The sequence below is a fragment of the Hydra vulgaris genome, chromosome 03, assembly GCF_038396675.1.
Source record: "Hydra vulgaris chromosome 03, alternate assembly HydraT2T_AEP".
In the NCBI taxonomy this organism is placed as follows: domain Eukaryota; kingdom Metazoa; phylum Cnidaria; class Hydrozoa; order Anthoathecata; family Hydridae; genus Hydra; species Hydra vulgaris.
Genome location: NC_088922.1, coordinates 18,907,551 through 18,926,605, shown reverse-complemented (window position 1 = coordinate 18,926,605; position 19,055 = coordinate 18,907,551). Strand labels below are relative to the sequence as shown.

Here is a 19,055-nt window from a genome sequence, read left to right as displayed (position 1 = left end):
AAAATGACAAAAAAAAGGTCTTCTTGACTATTTTGGGGCCCCTTATATTGCAGGGCCCGGGGCACTAGAAATAAGGCGCAAGTATATAAATAAAAGTTATTTTATACTCTTTGATAAATAAAAGAACATTTGTTTCATTATTAAGCAATCATAAGAAGTTGCTTTATTTAAAAATATTGCTTAATTTTATGAAAAAATTATAAAAGAACGTTGTTTTAAAAAAATTTGTTCTAAACGTAATTTATTTTCCTTTAAGTTTTCCGTATTAAAAGTTATTTTCTTTTCCTAGTTTTTTTTTTTTGTAATTGTCTCTCATCGGTCCAAGTAACCTTTTTTGCGCTTTTTTTTTGTTTTTTGAAATGTTCTAAAAACTACTAAAAAATACAGTTATTTTTTCGCAACTAAATATTATTTCCGTGGTCAGTATCCAGAGCGATCGCTCCCACTTCCTGACCAAGCCTTACTAAAATGAATAATAAACTATAGTGATAAAATTATCTAAATTATGTTTGAAATAATATAATAATACGCAAAACCCTTTTTAAATAAAATAAAAACTTACATCTAGCGATTGTTTTATAAATGCGAACGTTTAAAAGTTAAAAAAAAAGATTCTTAACAATGCTTTGCAGTAACATAAACAAAAAAACAAAAAAATTAAATTGTTTATTTAAAAAGTTACTATAGTTTTTATTTTTTTATTTCAAGACATTTATAATAAAAAATATATATTATATACTTTTATATTATAAATACTTACATATACTTATACTTATAAATACTTATATAAATATAAAAAAATATATTTATTATTCATTAGTATTTTAATAAAAAATCATTAGCAGTGATTTGTTACTTTATTTAAATGCATTTTAATAATATAAAAACATAAGAAACAAAGATCAAAGTTATTTAATTCAAAATGCTTTCAACAAAGTTTTTCTTTTTTTTTCTTCTTAACAAAATCATTCTTTTTTTCGAGTGAATTAATTTTAATGGTTCTTATATAAAGTTTATTAAAGAGACCATCCCTGTTTAAAATCGTCGCTTATCAAATTATATATATATATTTTTAAATAATTTTCACTATTTTATTTTTCTTATAAATAAATCTTATATTATTAAATAATATAAATAAAAATTTATTAAACTTCCATTGATACTTTAAATAAAATCATTAGCTACTTTATTTAAAAGCGTTTTGCTAATATAAAAACGTTAGTAAAGAAAAATGTGTTGAAGTTATTTATTTTCAATGTAATTAAAAACCAATTTTTTCAGTGCATTAGTTAAAAACCGTGGTTAAATTGCCAAAACAAAATATTATATGCGTGGTCATATAAAGACTTGAAATCGCACGCCTTCCTAGCCAAATCTGCATATATATATATATATATATTTATTTATTTATATATATATATATATATATATATATATATATATATATATATATATATATATATACATACATATATACATATTTACATATATACATATATACATACATTTTTGATTTATTTTTAGACATTAATATTTGAACTTTTACTTTGTATAAAAAATGATTCTAAAAGGCGATACTTTAATCTTATCAATATTACTAAAAACCTTGAGAGGGATCTTAAAAATAAAATTGAAGACAAAGACTATAATCAGGTGATATTTATCATTGAAAAAGCTTGTGAAAATTTGTTTATGAAATCTAAAGAACGATTAATTAAAAAGTTCAAAATAATTTAAAGTGAATTCAATTACAACAAAAGTAATAAGAAATCAAGGAAATTTTCTAAAAATGCAATTTTAAATCTTTGTTATACCAAGATACTTGAAAATTAAATCAATCTTCTGAATTTTGGTCCACACTTTTACCTTCCTTGAGATCTATACCTTACATGGATATTATTACAACAACTGAATCGTCTGTCTTAAAACTCGAATATAATAAAGAAATTGAAAAAGCGCAAACCTTAAGGAAAAATGTACTGAGAGAACTTAAAATAGGCTAAAAAAATTAATCATAATCTAACGAGAAATCAAAGAAAAGCATTTAAAGAAATTAATCAAGACAAGAAAATTGATATTTATCCATTTGATAAAGGAATAGGATTCGTGAGAATAGAACATAATAAAGCAATAGAAAAAATTAGAGAACAGATTGACCCAACAAAAATTAATTCTATTGATCCCACTCTAAGTTATGAATTAAAATAAAGTCTTTCCTTTCAAATCTTAACAAAAAGTAACGTTTTTCTAAAGATGAATATGAAAGCATATATCCAAGTGATCCTGTCCCACCACATTTGTATGGGCTAATTAAAACTCATAAACAAGACAAATCTTATTCGATGAGAGTCGTTATATCCACTATTGGCACACCTTGTTATAGAATTTTGAATTACTTGGTTAAAAGAATACAACCGGTCTTAAATGAAATTCCTATTAGGTTAAAAAATTCAAAAGACTTAAAAAAGTCGTGGTTAATTGACAAAAATGAAATACAGGTATCCTTTGATATTGTGAACTTATATCCATCAATACCATTAAAAGAAGCAACTTTAATACTTTTGGATCAATTAAATAAAAGCATTTCTTACAAAAACTCAACTAAACTTACTTTAAATGAAACAAAACAACTAATTGAACTTTGTTTGTTTCATTGTTATTTCTTGTGGAATGGTGAAATTCATGAGTTAGAGACTTCAGGTCCAATAGGATTGTCTTTTATGGTTGTTTTGGCTGAATCTTTTTTACAATACCATGAGGAAAAGGCAATAAAAATGGCAATCACAATGATTCCTTCGATTGATATTAAATCCTTTCATATATATGTAGATAATAGCCACGCTAGGTTTTCTAACTTATAGCAAGCGGAACAGTTCCAAACAATCCTTAACAGTTGACATCCTTCTTTAAAATGTACTGTTGAAGTTGAAAACAAAAATAAGATACTTAACTTAAAAAAATAACCAATATAAAATAACCAATATCCAAATAAATAACCAATATCCAAATCAAACCTCATTTTAATCATGATCCCAAAATTTTAAAAGCATTATTCAATGGATACATACACAGAGCATACTCAATATGGAGCGAAAAACATTTAAAAGGTGAGATAAAAATTTTTAATTCACCTTCCTACAATCTCTTTACCACGGATACCAATAATATCTCCCAGGCTTAGAAGAATATTCAGAAAAGCTTACAGAACTGCTTTTAAATCAAATGCTAATCTAAAAACACTATTAATGTCTAAAAATATAATCAAAATTACCATGCAACAGCCAACCAGGAACCTATTGAATTAAGTGCAAATGCTCCAAAGTGTCAGTGAATCAAAACTTCAAATACGAACAAGGGTTCAACAACACCAAAATTTTTTTGACTGAAAGCAAGTTAAACCAATCTGGATTAGCTTTGCATATGAGGACATTGAATGGGATAAAGCAGAAACACTTAAAGTTGAGGATAAAAAATTTGAAAGAGAAGTTTTTTTTTTTTTTTTTTTTTTTTTGTTATTTGCCTCCTCAAGGCCAAGAAGGTCACTACAGATGAGGAGGCTACTTAATAGTGGTTATAACCCTCTCTCAACTCTATAACTCCAAAACACGAACCTCGACGAACAAGGCCGCTGCGCGGATGAACAAGTTGAGCGCGGTACTACCAGGGACGTGGTGGGGATCGAACTCCGTTTACTTAAGTATGAAAAAAATGTCCAAAAATTTTAAACAAATTTTTGGACATTTTTTTCATACTTAAGTAAAAGAAACCATTATAAAAATGACGTCAAAATTTAAATTTTTTGTTGTTATTTAATGGTCACAATATATATATATATACATTGATTAATTGATGTTTATAAAATAATAATTTCCATACTCTCATACATGATGTCTACATTCAAGAATATATATATATATATATATATATATATATATATATATATATATATATATATATATATATATATATATATATATATATATATATGTATGTATATGTATATATATATATGTATGTATCTATATATATGTATATATATATATGTATATATATACATATATATATATATATGTATATATATATATATATATATATATATATATATATATATATATATATATATATATATATATATATACTACTGTGATCAAAAAGTAAGGTGATTTTTTTTATAAAATGAAAAATCTTTATTTATTCTTCCAAATCTGTATCGTCCCCCTCAAAATAATCCCCCCCGGCCCCAATGCACTTTTGCCAACGTTTTTTCCAGTCTTCGAAGCATGCCGAAAAGTCCTCGGTAGGGATAGCCTTCAATGCGCGTGCCGATTTACGTTGGATCTCTTCAATGGACTCAAAGCGATTTCCCCGGAGTGGTCTCTTGAGCTTTAGGAACAGCCAGAAGTCACACAGTGCTAAGTCGGGCGAATACGGTGGTTGTGGAGCAACATGGGTAGAGTTTTTGGCAAAAAACTCACGAAGAACCAGTGCTGTGTGCGAAGGCGCATTATCGTGGTGCAAAATCCAAGAGTTATTGGCCCATAATTCCGGTCTCTTTTTGCGAATAGCTTCACGCAAACGTCGCATAACGCTTAAATAATATTCCTTGTTGACAGTTTGGCCAGTTGGAAGGAATTCGTAGTGCACGACACCACAATAATCAAAGAAAACAGTCAACATGACCTTGATTTTTGAGCGACTTTGATGTGGTTGCTTCGGTCTCGGCTCGCCTTTTTCATGGTATTCATTCGATTGGTCGGTTGTTTCAGGGTCGTATGCGTAGACCCAAGTCTCATCGCCAGTAATAATTTGTTTGTAGACGTCTTGATAGTCAGAAAGCATTGCTTCACACGATTTAACGCGACGCACTTTTTCAAAGAAATTGAGAAATTTCGGCACCAAACGTGATTTGAGTCTTCTGAGGCCCAAATAATCCTTCAAAATCGCTTGCACCGACCCAAATGATATTCCAACCATGTCAACAAGGTCTCGAATAGTTAACCGACGATTTGCAAGCACCAATTCTTTGATTTTGTTGATGTGGCGATCATCAATCGAAGTCGATGGTCGTCCGGAGCGTTCCAAGTCATCAACATGTTCTCGGCCTTCTTTGAAGTCTTTGTACCACTTGTAAACATTTTTTTGAGACATAGTCTCTTCACCGAAGGCCTTTTGCAACATTCGATACGTTTCAGCAGCAGAAATATCATTCCGCAAACAAAATTTAATAGCACTTCTTTGCTCAACAAAATTAGATATCGTGAAAATCGCCGAATGCACTTTTGGTACTTCAGAAACAAGCGTAAACAAAAAAAAATAATTATGAGTTTGACATGTAATTTGGCGCAAATGTTAATGATATTCTTACCAACTTAAAAATAAAAAAGATTGGACGATTCGCATAATGCGGGAAGTTTAAATTAAAAATTCACCTTACTTTTTGATCACAGTAGTACATATATATATATATATATATATATATATATATATATATATATATATATATATATATATATATATATATATATATATATATATATATATATATATATATGTATATATATGTATATATATGTATGTATCTATATATATATATGTATATATATATATATATGTATATATATATATATGTATATATATATATATATATTTATATATATATATATATATATATATATATATATTTATTAGGGTGGTGGTAAAAACAACTTATTTTAAAAATGTCAGCTGACAACCCCTAAATGTGTTTTATATAATAAAATAATACTGGATTTAAAAAATTTTTGAATAAAAAATATTTTTACGGGTGCCACAAGGCCCTTATACATCAAACAGGTTCCTAATATTATAAAAAAAAAAGTTTTTCAAAAGTATGTCATGTTGGGTCTAAAAAGAAGCAAAATTTTATAAAAATTTCAAAAATAACAATTATTTTAAAAAAAAAATTGTTATTTTATAGTTTATTGCAAAAAAAATGACCTTTTAAACTAAAAATGAAAAAAGTTAATTTTTTTTAATTATAATTTCAAAAAAATCTTGAATGATAGTTTTTTTATAAAATAATTGTTATTTTTAGAATTTTTATAAAATTTTGCTTCTTTTGAGACCCAACATGATATACTTTTGAAAAACTTTTTTTTTAATAATATTAGGAACCTGTTTGATGTATAAGGGCCTTGTGGCACCCGTAAAAATATTTTTTATTCAAAAATTTTTTAAATCCAGTATTATTTTATTATATAAAACACATTTAGGGGTTGTCAGCTGACATTTTTGAAATAAGTTGTTTTTACCACCACCCTAATATTTATATATATATATATATATATATATATATATATATATATATATATATATATATATATATATATATATATATATATATATATATATATATATAAATAAACCAAAAGGAAATTTGTATAAATACTAAAAAATGTTAAACTTTATTACTCCTGAATATTTTTTATTTTTTTGGGTTTGTATATATATGTATAAAAATTATTTACAATATATATGTATAAACATTGTTTACAAAGTCTAACATTTTATATTGTTTGTAGAAATGTTGTACACAAAGTGTACTAACAGTGGTATTTGTCAATCAACCATAAATCATCTGCATAGAATAGTTCCCATGGTAAACAAACACTTAACTCTTTAGAGAGAGCTTTTAAAACAATCTTGAAAAGCAAAGGACTGAATTCTTTACAAACCTATATATTTAGCACAGCATATTGTTTGAAAAAAAAAGGAAGTAAATTAGGCCTAATAAGAAGTCTGTTTAAAAATGAGATAATATTTTAATATAATTGTAAGATGCTAATTTTAAATCTGACTGTTGGTATAACAATATATTATGTCATTTCATAGCTGTAGATTAGGACAGTATAATACTGATTAAGATTGATATTTAAAGAAAAATTAACTAAAAATATATTATGATTTGTGCCTGTCCACAAATTATAAAATCTAAATATTGCCATTTATTAGATAGTCTAAATCCATAAAATTAAAAAAACCTGAAATTGCCTTAGCCTCCCTCACTTCCCATCCTTTCTAGATAATCTGGATTCACCAAATCAAAAAAACTAGATGGTTTTGATAAGGTATGAGTCCCTGCTTTTGTTACTCACCCAGTTTCTATCCTGCTTTTTTAATTTATCTCATAAGGCTCTAGAAGGGTCCATCAAATTCAAGGAGACTACTCTATTTTTTAATTTAATTTTTCTTATTTTTTTAAAATTTATTTGGAACTCTCTCTTAACCCTAAACTCTCTTAACACTAAACTTGTTTAACTACACTGTGTGGAGATAACACTTTATGGAGATAACAGGGTGTAAAAGGTATTATATTATATATGCAGGGGTGCACAGAGACTTCATGATGCCTGAGGTATATTATAAAATAAATTTACTGGATGTTCCCCCCTTAACCACCACTAAAATAATAATAGTTAGTAAAATAAAGCTATTATTTCTAGTACTCACAACATATTGTAAAAATACTGTATTTAAGAATTTGGGAATCAAACAATTAAAAACCAACAGCAAAGAAAATAAACATTTCTGGATTTGGTATCAAGTTTTTCTGACGTTATACCAAGACTTTATGAGCTTTTCTAGCAGAAAAGTTGAAAGTTACAACATCGTAATTAACTTTCTTTAAAAGATCTTTAAAAGGATAAACAATTATTAAGATGATCCTGTCCCATGGTAGCATTTAGAGAGTTCTTAACAAGAGCTAACTTGCTAAAAGATCTTTAACCTTCAACCACAGATACTGGCAAAGTAAAAAAGATACAAAGACAGATGCATATCTGGGGAAAATTTCCTTCAAATCCCTTTACATAAATGTTATTCAGAAGATCTAAGGGCCAATCATTTGTCAGTATATGTGTCAAACAGACGAAAAGTGGCAGAACTTATCAATATACTTGTCTTTACTAAGATCATTTAGATAGAGAAATACAAGACTTTTAACTTTAGATTCTTGACTGTTTGTTAAGTCTGAATTGATGTCAGGAGTAGACCAGATAAAGATAAATTGTCTACATTGCTGTTTCAGAGCTTGAAATCTCTCTGTAATCTGATGGGTGAAGGTAACAAAGTAAACAATTTTCATTTATTTATTGGATGATTTCAATTTTTTATTTAGCATACTGATAATTTTTTTTTGTCATCTGATGATGTCCCATAAATGTGATGCCTGTGGGAAATCAACCTGGATTCCCCATCCACTGTGCGCCCCTGGGTATATGTTCTATTATATATAAAAGTTAAGATATGTGTAGTATCAACTGAAGGATTTTGTTTATGACAGTTTGTATTATATAAATGTAATATGAATTACAAATTTGTATTTCAATTACTGTGTATTTATCCCTACGTGGTTAGGTTTAGGTATTCTCCTTTTGCGTAAGAGAGTGTGCTAAATTACCAGTCAGTCAATCATACTATAATTAAAGCATGGCTGCAAAGTAAAAATTAAGAACTATATGTACTTGAAAGCTGGAAGCAAAAATTTATTCAAACTAGAAATTAGCATGCTCTGTTTAAAAGGAAGATGTCTGTTAACAAAATGTATGATACACCTCTAATGATACAATTATGAACTAGGAGTAGGCAGGAGCAAGCATACATAGATTAACACATAGGTTAGGATGTATGCAGATACTATCTAGGTTTATTATTTAAAATTTTTTATTTAACTTTTCTTTTTCCAGATTATTATATTGTATTTAAACTTTTCAATTTATCATTTTTTTATTAAAATTTTTTTTAAAAATCCTTTTCTAAAATGTTAAGTTTTACAGTCAATAAAAGAATAACAAATAAATTTGTGTGTATAAATATATATATATATATATATATATATATATATATATATATATATATATATATATATATATATATATATATACATATATATATATATATATATATATATATATATATATATATATATATATATATATATATATATATATATATATATATATACATATATATATATATATATATTTCAAAAGTAAAGTGCAAACTTGAATACACTGTAGTGAACATTCTTTTAATCTATTTGTTTACAAAAAATATTTAGCTGCAATCTTTTACAAGGCTAGAAAATCCAACTTCAAGAAATGATTCTTCAACCAGCATATTTTCTATAACTCGTCTTGGTATGACATCTGTGACAAGTAAACTTGTTAGTAAATGGAAACCTACTCAAAGCAACCAATCACTTACAGAGGCTTGTAAGTATTCTCCAACACAACTATTAAACCACAGTCTATGTAAGCAATATTAGTTATGAGAGATTCAAAGTGTTAAGAGTATTTTTCAATACCTAGCTTTGTTTTTAGCAATGTCAAAGATAACAAAACAACAAAGCCCATTAACTCGCAAAACTGTTGTGATTGAACCTAAGTAAGTGACCTAAATAAATTTTATTTTAATTTTTTGCTCAATTTTTTTCGTTGGTTGAAATTTAAAATTTTTAATTAATATATTAATTTTTAATTAGTATAATATAACAAAATACATAACTGTTTTCATTTTATTTAGTTATGTAATTGCCAAAAATGTTTTGGATAGTATTATTAGAAAAGTGGAAAAACATGATCGAAAGGAAAAGCGCAAACATGAAAAGATGATGTCTATTATAAATAAACTGCGAGCAAAAGAGTTTGTTAGGCGGCAAACTGTTCTTATGGTCAAACGCAATAACCTGCGATATGAGATAATGAGAAAACGTGAAATAATGGAAGCATTATTGATTCAAGAAGTGGAGAAAGAACTTTTTCCAAAACTAGAATGTATACTCAATTTAGAAAAGGTTGTGCTTCTAAATTATTCAAAAGTTGTTATTTTAAAGTTAAAAAGTAAATACAAATTAAATTACTTAATTATCAATTTTTTTTACATAGCCTAATGAAGAAGAAGGAATCAAAATGAAGCTTAATAAAAAAGTTTTAAAATGTAAACGAAAAACATCTAAGAGAGCTGTTGATGTGATCAAAAAGAAAAAATCAGTTGATACTAAAGTTGACTTGTATTGTATTTGTAGAACACCTTTTGATGAAACACAGTGAGTGTATACTGTTTTCAGAGAATACCTTTTTTGGGGCAAAAAAGGGGGTAATCTTTTGTCAAAAATAATTTTTGAATATAAAATATTTAAAAGCTTAAAATTGTTATATGAAATGATGAAGTAAGTTAAATAAAATTGAATTAAATTGATTTTTTTTTTTTTTTTTTGTTATTCACCTCCTCAAGGCCGAGAAGGCCACTACAGATGAGGAGGCTGCTTATTAGTGGTTATAACCCTCTCTCAACTCTATAGCTTCGAAACACGAACCTTGAGGAACAAGGCCGCTGCGCGGAGAAACAAGTTGAGCGCGGTACTACCAGGGACGTGGTGGGGATCGAACTCGTAATTAAGTAAATTAAATTGAATTAAGTAAAGTGAATTAAGTAAATTAAATTGAATTAAGTGAATTAAATTGAATTAAGTAAATTAAATTGAAATAAAATATTTTCATAGATTACACCTTATGATGAAATATACACCTTATGATGAAATATAATGAGAACTTAGTGTGTTCTTTTTGTGTTATTACTTATCACCTATTGTGTTCTTTAAAAACCTTAAAAAGAAACACAATAAGTGTTTGCTGTGTTTCTTAAAAAATCTAAAATAAAAAAATCTAAAATATTTGATTTTTTTTTTTTAATATTCTATGATGAGACATGAATATTAGACTTGTATGGTGAATATTAGACTTGTATGGTGTTTGTTAAACACTTTAACACCCCAAGTGAGTATTTATTGTGTTTATTAAGATTCTTGACATGACATTGTGAATCTTTGTTTTTATTTATGTTAGCTATTTGTTTAAACTATTTACTTTTATTTTAGAAATAAATTTTATTGATTTATTTTTTAATAATAATAATGATTTTTTTATTTAGAATTTTTTAGTTTTCTTATATTTTATGTTTTACCATTTATAGTTAATGAAGGTATCAAATTTGTTTTCTAATGTTTAAAATATAAAATGACATTTATCTCCCCAAAATATATGACTACTTCTGTGAAGATACTACTTTTACTGTGGAGATTTACTATTAACTACTTTTTTTTCTTCTCTTTCTTTGTCTCCTCTTTCTCAACTCTATAATTTCTAAACATAAATCTTGATCAGTAAGGACACTAATAAGAGGGAGACATGCCTACTAACCACTGCATTGCCTTCATAATAATTTTCTAAAAGAGAGATATGGAAATTTCATTTACCTGATAGAACTAAACCTGTTTTTTTTTTTTTTAAGTTTGTTTTATAATGCAAAAAGGTTATGGAGTTTCTGTAATAAATTAAAAATACTATAGGTAAATTTTAAGTTAGAAAAATTATTAATATAGTTTCAAAATTGTGTTGCCACTCATTTTAATGAGGTTATATAAGATATTAAGGAATTCCACTGCATTATTTCATGAAGTACAGAGTGCTTCAATTCAACTAACGCACTTATTATAGTGGTGGGGGTACAAAAAATTGACCAATTGTTGTGCTGGTAAAATTCTTAAGTCATATGAAAATGCTTAAAAACAAGTACTGTTTAAAAGTATATTTATTAAAATGGTATTTTTTGATTTTAATTTCAGTATCAAGGTATTTACTTTAATGTTAAAATAGACAATTGTAAAAATCTACAATAAGTTACAATAATGTATTTGTATCAAAAGTAAATGACACTAATGAAATCTAGTGTTGTGACCAAAATTAAAAGTCATAACTAACTAAAAAAACCGTAACTGAAACTAGTTGACTAACTTTTTAGTTAACCAAAATTTAGTCGGCTATTTTTTTAGTCTAACTAAAATTAGTCAACTAACTTTTTAGTCTAACTAAAATTAGCAAACAAATTTTTTAGTTGACTAAAATTATTTTAATAATATACTAATTATATATGTAATATAATAAATTTATATAATATAATTATAATTATATATAATATAATTAATTGATATATAATATAAATAATTTGGGTTCATGATTTGATTTCTATTAGAATTTTCGAATAAATTTGTTAATGCATAATCATTTTACCTCACAAAATAATAATATCAAAAAAGAAATGAAACATGAGTGGTTTGTCAAAAGAACATAACGATAAGGTTGATAAAATTCTTTTAATATTCATTATTGCCGGTTTTTTTCCATTCATGTTGGCAGAAAGTAATGCCTTTGAAAATTTTTTTTTTGTGTAAATCCAAAGTACAAAATGCCTTGCTAAAAAAAGATCTTTTATAACTGAATTATGAAAAATTTGAAAAAAAAAAATTGTTCAATGAAAATGATTCGAGATCATTGAAAATCATTGAAAATGATTTTAAAAAAAGTTGAATTTTTAAAGTCGAAATTATTGTTAATTAAAGTTATCTATTAGTATTTATTAGTTAAAGTTATCTATTACTATGTAACTATAGTTTTGACAGGATGTCCGCCCATCAAGGTGGATGTCCTGTCAAAATTATACATATCTGCAACTGCATATTTAATTTCTGACAAAAGCAATTTCATTAATTTTTGTTTGGGATTTGCATATCTTAATGGGTGCTGCAAGGCAGATAATTTAAAAGAGGCTTTGCTGAAAAGTCTAGAAAAATTCGAAGTGGATTATAAAATAATGTAGTATCAAACAACGCCAGTAACACATGGAACTGTCCAAATTCTTTAAAAGTTAGTTTAAACATTCAACCAATAAGATGCATGGGCCGTGCTATGCAATTAGTAGTAAAAAATAACATAGATTTAACTTAAGAAGGTGAAAATGATAGTTCGTCTAAATTCTTTTTCATTGCAACATCATTAACTAAGTACATAAAAATTGTTACATTTTTTAATCATTCTACTCAACTTAATGATTCATTAGAAAGTCAAATGCGACAATGTGTCAAAAGAAATCACATCCTTCATTTGATTTAAGATGTGAAAACTCATTAGCACTTCATATTTCTAAGTGTAGAAAAATGCAAAAATTCACTCCTACTTAAAAATATATTTAATTCAAAACAACAATACAAAGATTTGGGTAAAAATTTGCTTGATAAAGATGAAATTGTTAAGTTAAAAGAAATGGTAAATGCATTAGCAAGCTTTAATCGAGTGTTTTGCTTTCGGGAGATACTTATGCCATATGTTCTTTTATTATTCCAAGTATAAAGTACCTTAAGAAGCAACTAAGAAAAAAAGTGAAACCCCTCCTTTAATTGTGCTATTAAAGTTGTATTTGTTAGAATCTTTACAAACTTACAAAATTCATATAAATTAAAGAATATTTTGTTTTTATTATGTTACATTTTTTGGATCCAAGTTATAAAAGTTTTAAATTTTAAGACTGAATTTGTCCACTTCTTGCCCCAACCGTGTATATACATTTTATTCAAGTCTAATTTAGGAAAAATTTTCTTTATAGCAAAATACATAATGATAATAATAATAATAATATATATATAAATATATATATATATATATATATATATATATATATATACATATATATATATATATATATATATATATATATATATATATATATATATATATATATATATATATATATATATAAATATATATATATATATATATTTATATATATATATATATATATATATATATATATATATATATATATATATTTATATTTATATATATATCAGGAAGAATCTTCCTGATGAACCTACTGATGGAGAAACACTGTGTAGAAGAAAGAAAAAATTAGATAAGTGTTTTTACTAATTTATTATTGCTCTGTTCTTTAAGAACATTGAGTACTCTGTTTGTAGAATACACTAGCATAATTTATATATTTTATATATATATATATATATATATATATATATATATATATATATATATATATATATATATATATATATATATATACACATAGATACAAAACAATCAACTTTCTAATTTTCTAGCTCCCTCCTATCAGAAACATTCCATGTCAGGACCTAATAAACTACAAAAAATTTCAGCCTATTTGGAATTTATTTTATCCCTTAAACCTTCTTAAAATAGGCCAAAATACAAAAAAAAAACACTGAATTTCAAACACTTTACCAGAAACAGAAGTTTGATATTTTGAATTGTCACATTTCTATATAATTATAAACCATACTTTCAAAGACCAATTTTTTCCACCGATTCCATTCCATTAAAAAACTGTTCATCAGGTAGCAATGCCTCTTAAATATAAAGCAGTTTGGTGTTAGTATTATTAAATGTTTTGCGATTGTTTTCCATAACTTGTAACACATTCTATTTTTGTGCCTCATTATTGGCTATGTTGTTGAAGTTCTGGATTAGAGCAACACCATGCTCTGCACAGTCATTAATACATTGCAAATACTTGACTGTTTACATTGTTGCTGGTAAGGTGGTGCCTCATGTCACTGATCAACTGGATGGGGCAGGAAACTGGAATCAAGTCCAGCTGTTTCAAAGAATCCACTAGATATAAATATTTCAGAAACTGTAGATGGGAGCTCTGTCAGCAGGTGTGGTCCTCGGTTGTCTGCTATGCCATTGCGGAGAAACAAGTTGAGCGCTGTACTACCAGGGACATGGTGGGGGTCAAACTCGGAACCTCTCGCTTATGAAGCAAGCACTTTACCACTACATCACTACCGCATAAAAAGTGTCTTCATATCATTTATAGATGCTTCTACTGCAGTTGCATGTAAACTTCATGTCTTGAGATAAATCAAAATAACAAGTCTGTTCACAATATTATAAAACCCTGTATATTGTAAAGAACTAGAATGCCAAATGTTTTTACTGCATTGTTTCTAATGTATTTTATTTTTTTACTCTAATCTACTTTATTTTATTTTGTTTTTTCTGTTATTTTTTAGACTTCCTTTTTTATATATTATATTTTATAGTTTTTTGGTTTTGGGGGTGGTTATCAATTGGTAGGAGGGGTCGATGTTTGGAAAGAAAAATCGTAAATTGGAGGGTTTATAATTAAATGAAATCGAAGTGATTTTTTGTGAAAATTGGAGATTCTGCCTTTAAGCAGGGAAAAGAACTCATGATGTCCGATTATAATTGCACACTGCCTATAGGAGGCTGCACATAAAAAAGACATAAGTTAGACATTAGACAAATGTACCAAATTTAAATAAACGTCTAAATGGTATCTTTTATGCATCCTGTACTAATTGGGTGTTTATAAACAGTTGCAAAAACTGCATAGCAGTTGTTTCCGAGCTGGGAAAAAATAAAATTAATCGAATTTAGTTTAATACATTATCTTTAATAACAATTTGGTTTGACTGGGCTTTGGGTTTATAGTTAGGACAGTGTTTTAATATGATACATTAGTCAACTAACTTTTTAGTTAGACTAAAAAGTTAGTTGAATAATTTTTGTTAGACTAAAAAGTTATTTAATTAAAATTTAGTTAGAATTAAAAGCAACTAATTATAGTTAGACCTCAAATTTAGCTGACTAAATTTAATTAAACTAAAAAGTTAGGTGGGTAATTTTAGTTAGGCTAAAACTAACCTTAACTCCCACCGCTAAAAAAATCTTATAAATTTTGTACTATTATGAATATTAAACATTTTTAGATTTTATGTGGGATGTGATTTATGCAATGGTTGGTTTCATGGGTCTTGTATTGATATAACAGAAGAAGAGGCAGAGAGTATTGATAAATATATATGTGAGTTATGCAACAAGCAGAAAATACTTATCAAAGAAGAAGAGTTGTATTGTATTTGCAGACAGCCTTATGATGAAAACAAGTGAGTCAAACATTTTTTTTTTTAGTGTGTATATTTGTATTAATTATGTAAATATTTGTAATAATTATGCAAAAGTTTGTAGTAATTATGTGTATTTTAATAGTTTAATGGCTAATAATTTCAATTTTAGTAAAAGCACTTTATAAAAAAATTTTTTAAATTAATAAATTTGAATATAGAGCATATATAGACAGGCCCAATTTGAAACAAATAACATGTATTCTATCTTCTTTAAGACAACAGGCATTGTTCATATTGATTATTTGGAAAAAGTTAAGACTATAACATCTAATTATTACATTGAAAATTGCTTGAAGCCAATTATAGAAGAAATAAACAAGCAAAGATCTACCTCAGGTACAAAAAACATGAAATTTCTTTATAACAATGCTAGACCTCATGTCACAAAATCAGTGAAAACTTTCCTAGATCAAGCTGGATTCAATATAGTTCGCCACCCACCTTACTTGCTACTCTCCCTTATATAAACAAGTTTGTTATATGCTATTCCTCACTTCTAATCCTCTATGCTTTTCTTTATTCACTCATTTCTCATTCATTCTTATTTTTATTCATTCATTTCTGTTTTTTGGGATGTTGAGACCGTTACTGGTTGCTATAAAACACTTGGCTCTGATCAGTTACTGATCTGTGCCTAACAAAGTAGTACTAGTAGATGAACTTCTTATTATGACATTAACCTTGATATTTTAGAGATTTTTAGAGTAAAGTGCCAACTAAGATAAACAATTGAAGTGGTTGAGTTGCTCAATGAACAATCAAGAGGTTCAAGTTTAAAATCTACCCTACCCATATGGAAGCACCTCATTTATTTAACAAATTCATCTTTTGGAGTTCAAGGTTGAGAGAGAGTTGCAAATAAAATAAAATTAAAACAAAAAATTTGTAACCTGCTTGATTGAACCCTTTGAAGTATTTTCCAACATCTCTGTAGTTTTGGAACTTAATTTAAAAAAATGATATAGGTTGATATAGGTTGCTATTGACCCAGTAAAACATTCCAATATGTCTACTTGACAAAACTAGATTTCTAGGCACCTTTAAAAAGACACCTGCTGTAAAACACAACAAATATTCTTTTTTTTTATTGGAAGCATAACAAATAATTTTTGTTTGTTTTGTTTTTAATATGATTTTATGTTTTTAATATGATTATGTTACATTATTGCTTCCCTTATTGCAGTTTTAGTGTTGTGATGTTGTTACTTTTTTATATTTTATTAAGAATTTTTTTTTATTATAAAAACGGAGAGTAAAAATGAAAATATATATACTATATCGTGCTAAAAAAGTTAACACTGTGATCTGTGTTTATTTTTATTATCAAAATGATTAGTAAAAACCACAACATTCACATTAGTTTTTGTAAAAAATTTTATTATCAATAAACCATATTGCGCTAAAAAAGTTTAGATAAATCGAGCTTGTTTTAGCATATTTTTAAGAATATGAGGCGCCTCACAGGAAAAAGTCCCAAGTCTTAGTTTCTAGTTACAGAGATATTTGACATAATAGTTAGTCAGGTCAAAAATTCAAAAACAAGATTATTGTTTTTTTTTTTATAGTTTTATCATATTACAATACATATTAGGTGTTTTTTTGTGAAAAAAAATTTGGGGTTGTTGCAAAAAAGGATTTTTTTTTAAATGTAGAAAAGGTACCAACTCTTCATCAGAACTGTTTTGATAATGTTCTCTCCTCTAGAAATAAAGAACTCCTTGTTAATTATTTTTTTATGCTGTATTATTAACATTTTAGCGTGCCAGTATATAATACTTTTTATTTTTGATCAATAATTGTTGAAAATCCTAAGAAGTTATTGAAAATATAACTTATTTGTATGTTATTTATTAACCCTTTAAACCAAGTATGGTGACCAAATATTTTAATAAATTTTTTTGTTATGTTTTTAATCGTAATACCAACAATTATTGACTGATAAAACAATTATTAGATTAAATAAAGAAATAATTTTAAATATGCTTTTCTTTGTTGAATTCCTTTTAACAGGTGCTACTTTAGAAACAAATTGATTTCAAATGCTGACGTAATAAGCCCGCTTAATTCATAAATGTAACTATGTATTGCGGTTTTTTTGTATTTAAATAGAAGTGCATGACAGTGATGTTCATACACACCAAATTAATTATAACAAATAAACAACTATTTGTTGCAAAATTTCTGCTAGTTTTTCAAACCAACGATAAGAGCCGACTCACGTTAGGTGTAGAAAAAAGTTCAAAAAAAATTAAACTTTAAGTTTAATTTTAATGACTCGTTTAATATTGATGGTTTTTAGTTATTATGAATCGTGAATCCATTACTTCTAAAAATGCTGATATAGCAAAGCTTTTAAATAGTTGTGGAACTGATGGTTTAGATTTATCAGAAGTCAACGATGGCCTGCACGATTTCTTTAAATATAAAGATTGTGAAAATGATTTTGATAATGATTTTTTAATGTCTGATTCATCTGATAACCAAGCATCTAGCGATAATGAAGCAGCAATAGATGAGAATCAACCTTTAACCTCGACTTTGCACAATAAACCAATGAGTGAAAATGCACCTTTGTCTTCAACTTCACAGGATGAACTGACGATCCAAAATGACATTGTTGTTTTTGATAACACCATTAAGACAATAATTCCTCTCCGTTCACTTTACTCACAGTTATTTGAAAATGAAGATGAGGAAAAAATACAAAAATTTATAAAATCTGGTTGTGGATATAATCAAGGAGTAAAAAATAAAAATATTCAAAAATACGTGAATACAGACTACAATATTTTGAGATTGATGAGATGTTTGAACGTGAAAACAAACTGAATGACAATATTGTTGCCCAGTTAAGTGCTCTGCTTCACACGAGTGAAAGGCTAATGTGTTGTAATTGTTATGAAGATCAAAATGAACTTCGATCAAAAACACTGATGGACTATCGGTTTCACGGATTTTTGCATGGGATTGGTTGTAAACGTCTCCGTCTACTACGCAGGCGAGTCATTAAGTTTGGAATCGCTCCTCGTAGACAAGACAACCCAAAAGTACTTGTACATTTGGGTTACATCAGATGATGCTTCTTCCGTCATGGGAGACAAAGAAAAGCATACATGATAATTATAAATCTTTCTACCAGACTTACCAGATCAACCTGGATCTATCTATTTTTTAACTCCATATAAAGTTGGGATTTTTGGTATTGCAAATGAATCGG

General features: G+C 26.8%; 1 protein-coding gene across 1 annotated transcript in view; it reads left to right on the top strand.

Annotated features, from left to right (window-relative positions):
• The window catches only part of LOC105843202 (nucleosome-remodeling factor subunit NURF301), a 36,256-nt gene that overhangs the window by 11,539 nt on the left and 5,662 nt on the right, over positions 1–19,055 (top strand). Inside the window, exons 2-6 of the mRNA XM_065792562.1 lie at positions 9,098–9,251; positions 9,360–9,423; positions 9,562–9,832; positions 9,924–10,084; positions 15,641–15,817. Coding sequence (XP_065648634.1) covers positions 9,098–9,251; positions 9,360–9,423; positions 9,562–9,832; positions 9,924–10,084; positions 15,641–15,817 — 827 coding nt within the window. The remainder of the gene's footprint in view (positions 1–9,097; positions 9,252–9,359; positions 9,424–9,561; positions 9,833–9,923; positions 10,085–15,640; positions 15,818–19,055) is intronic.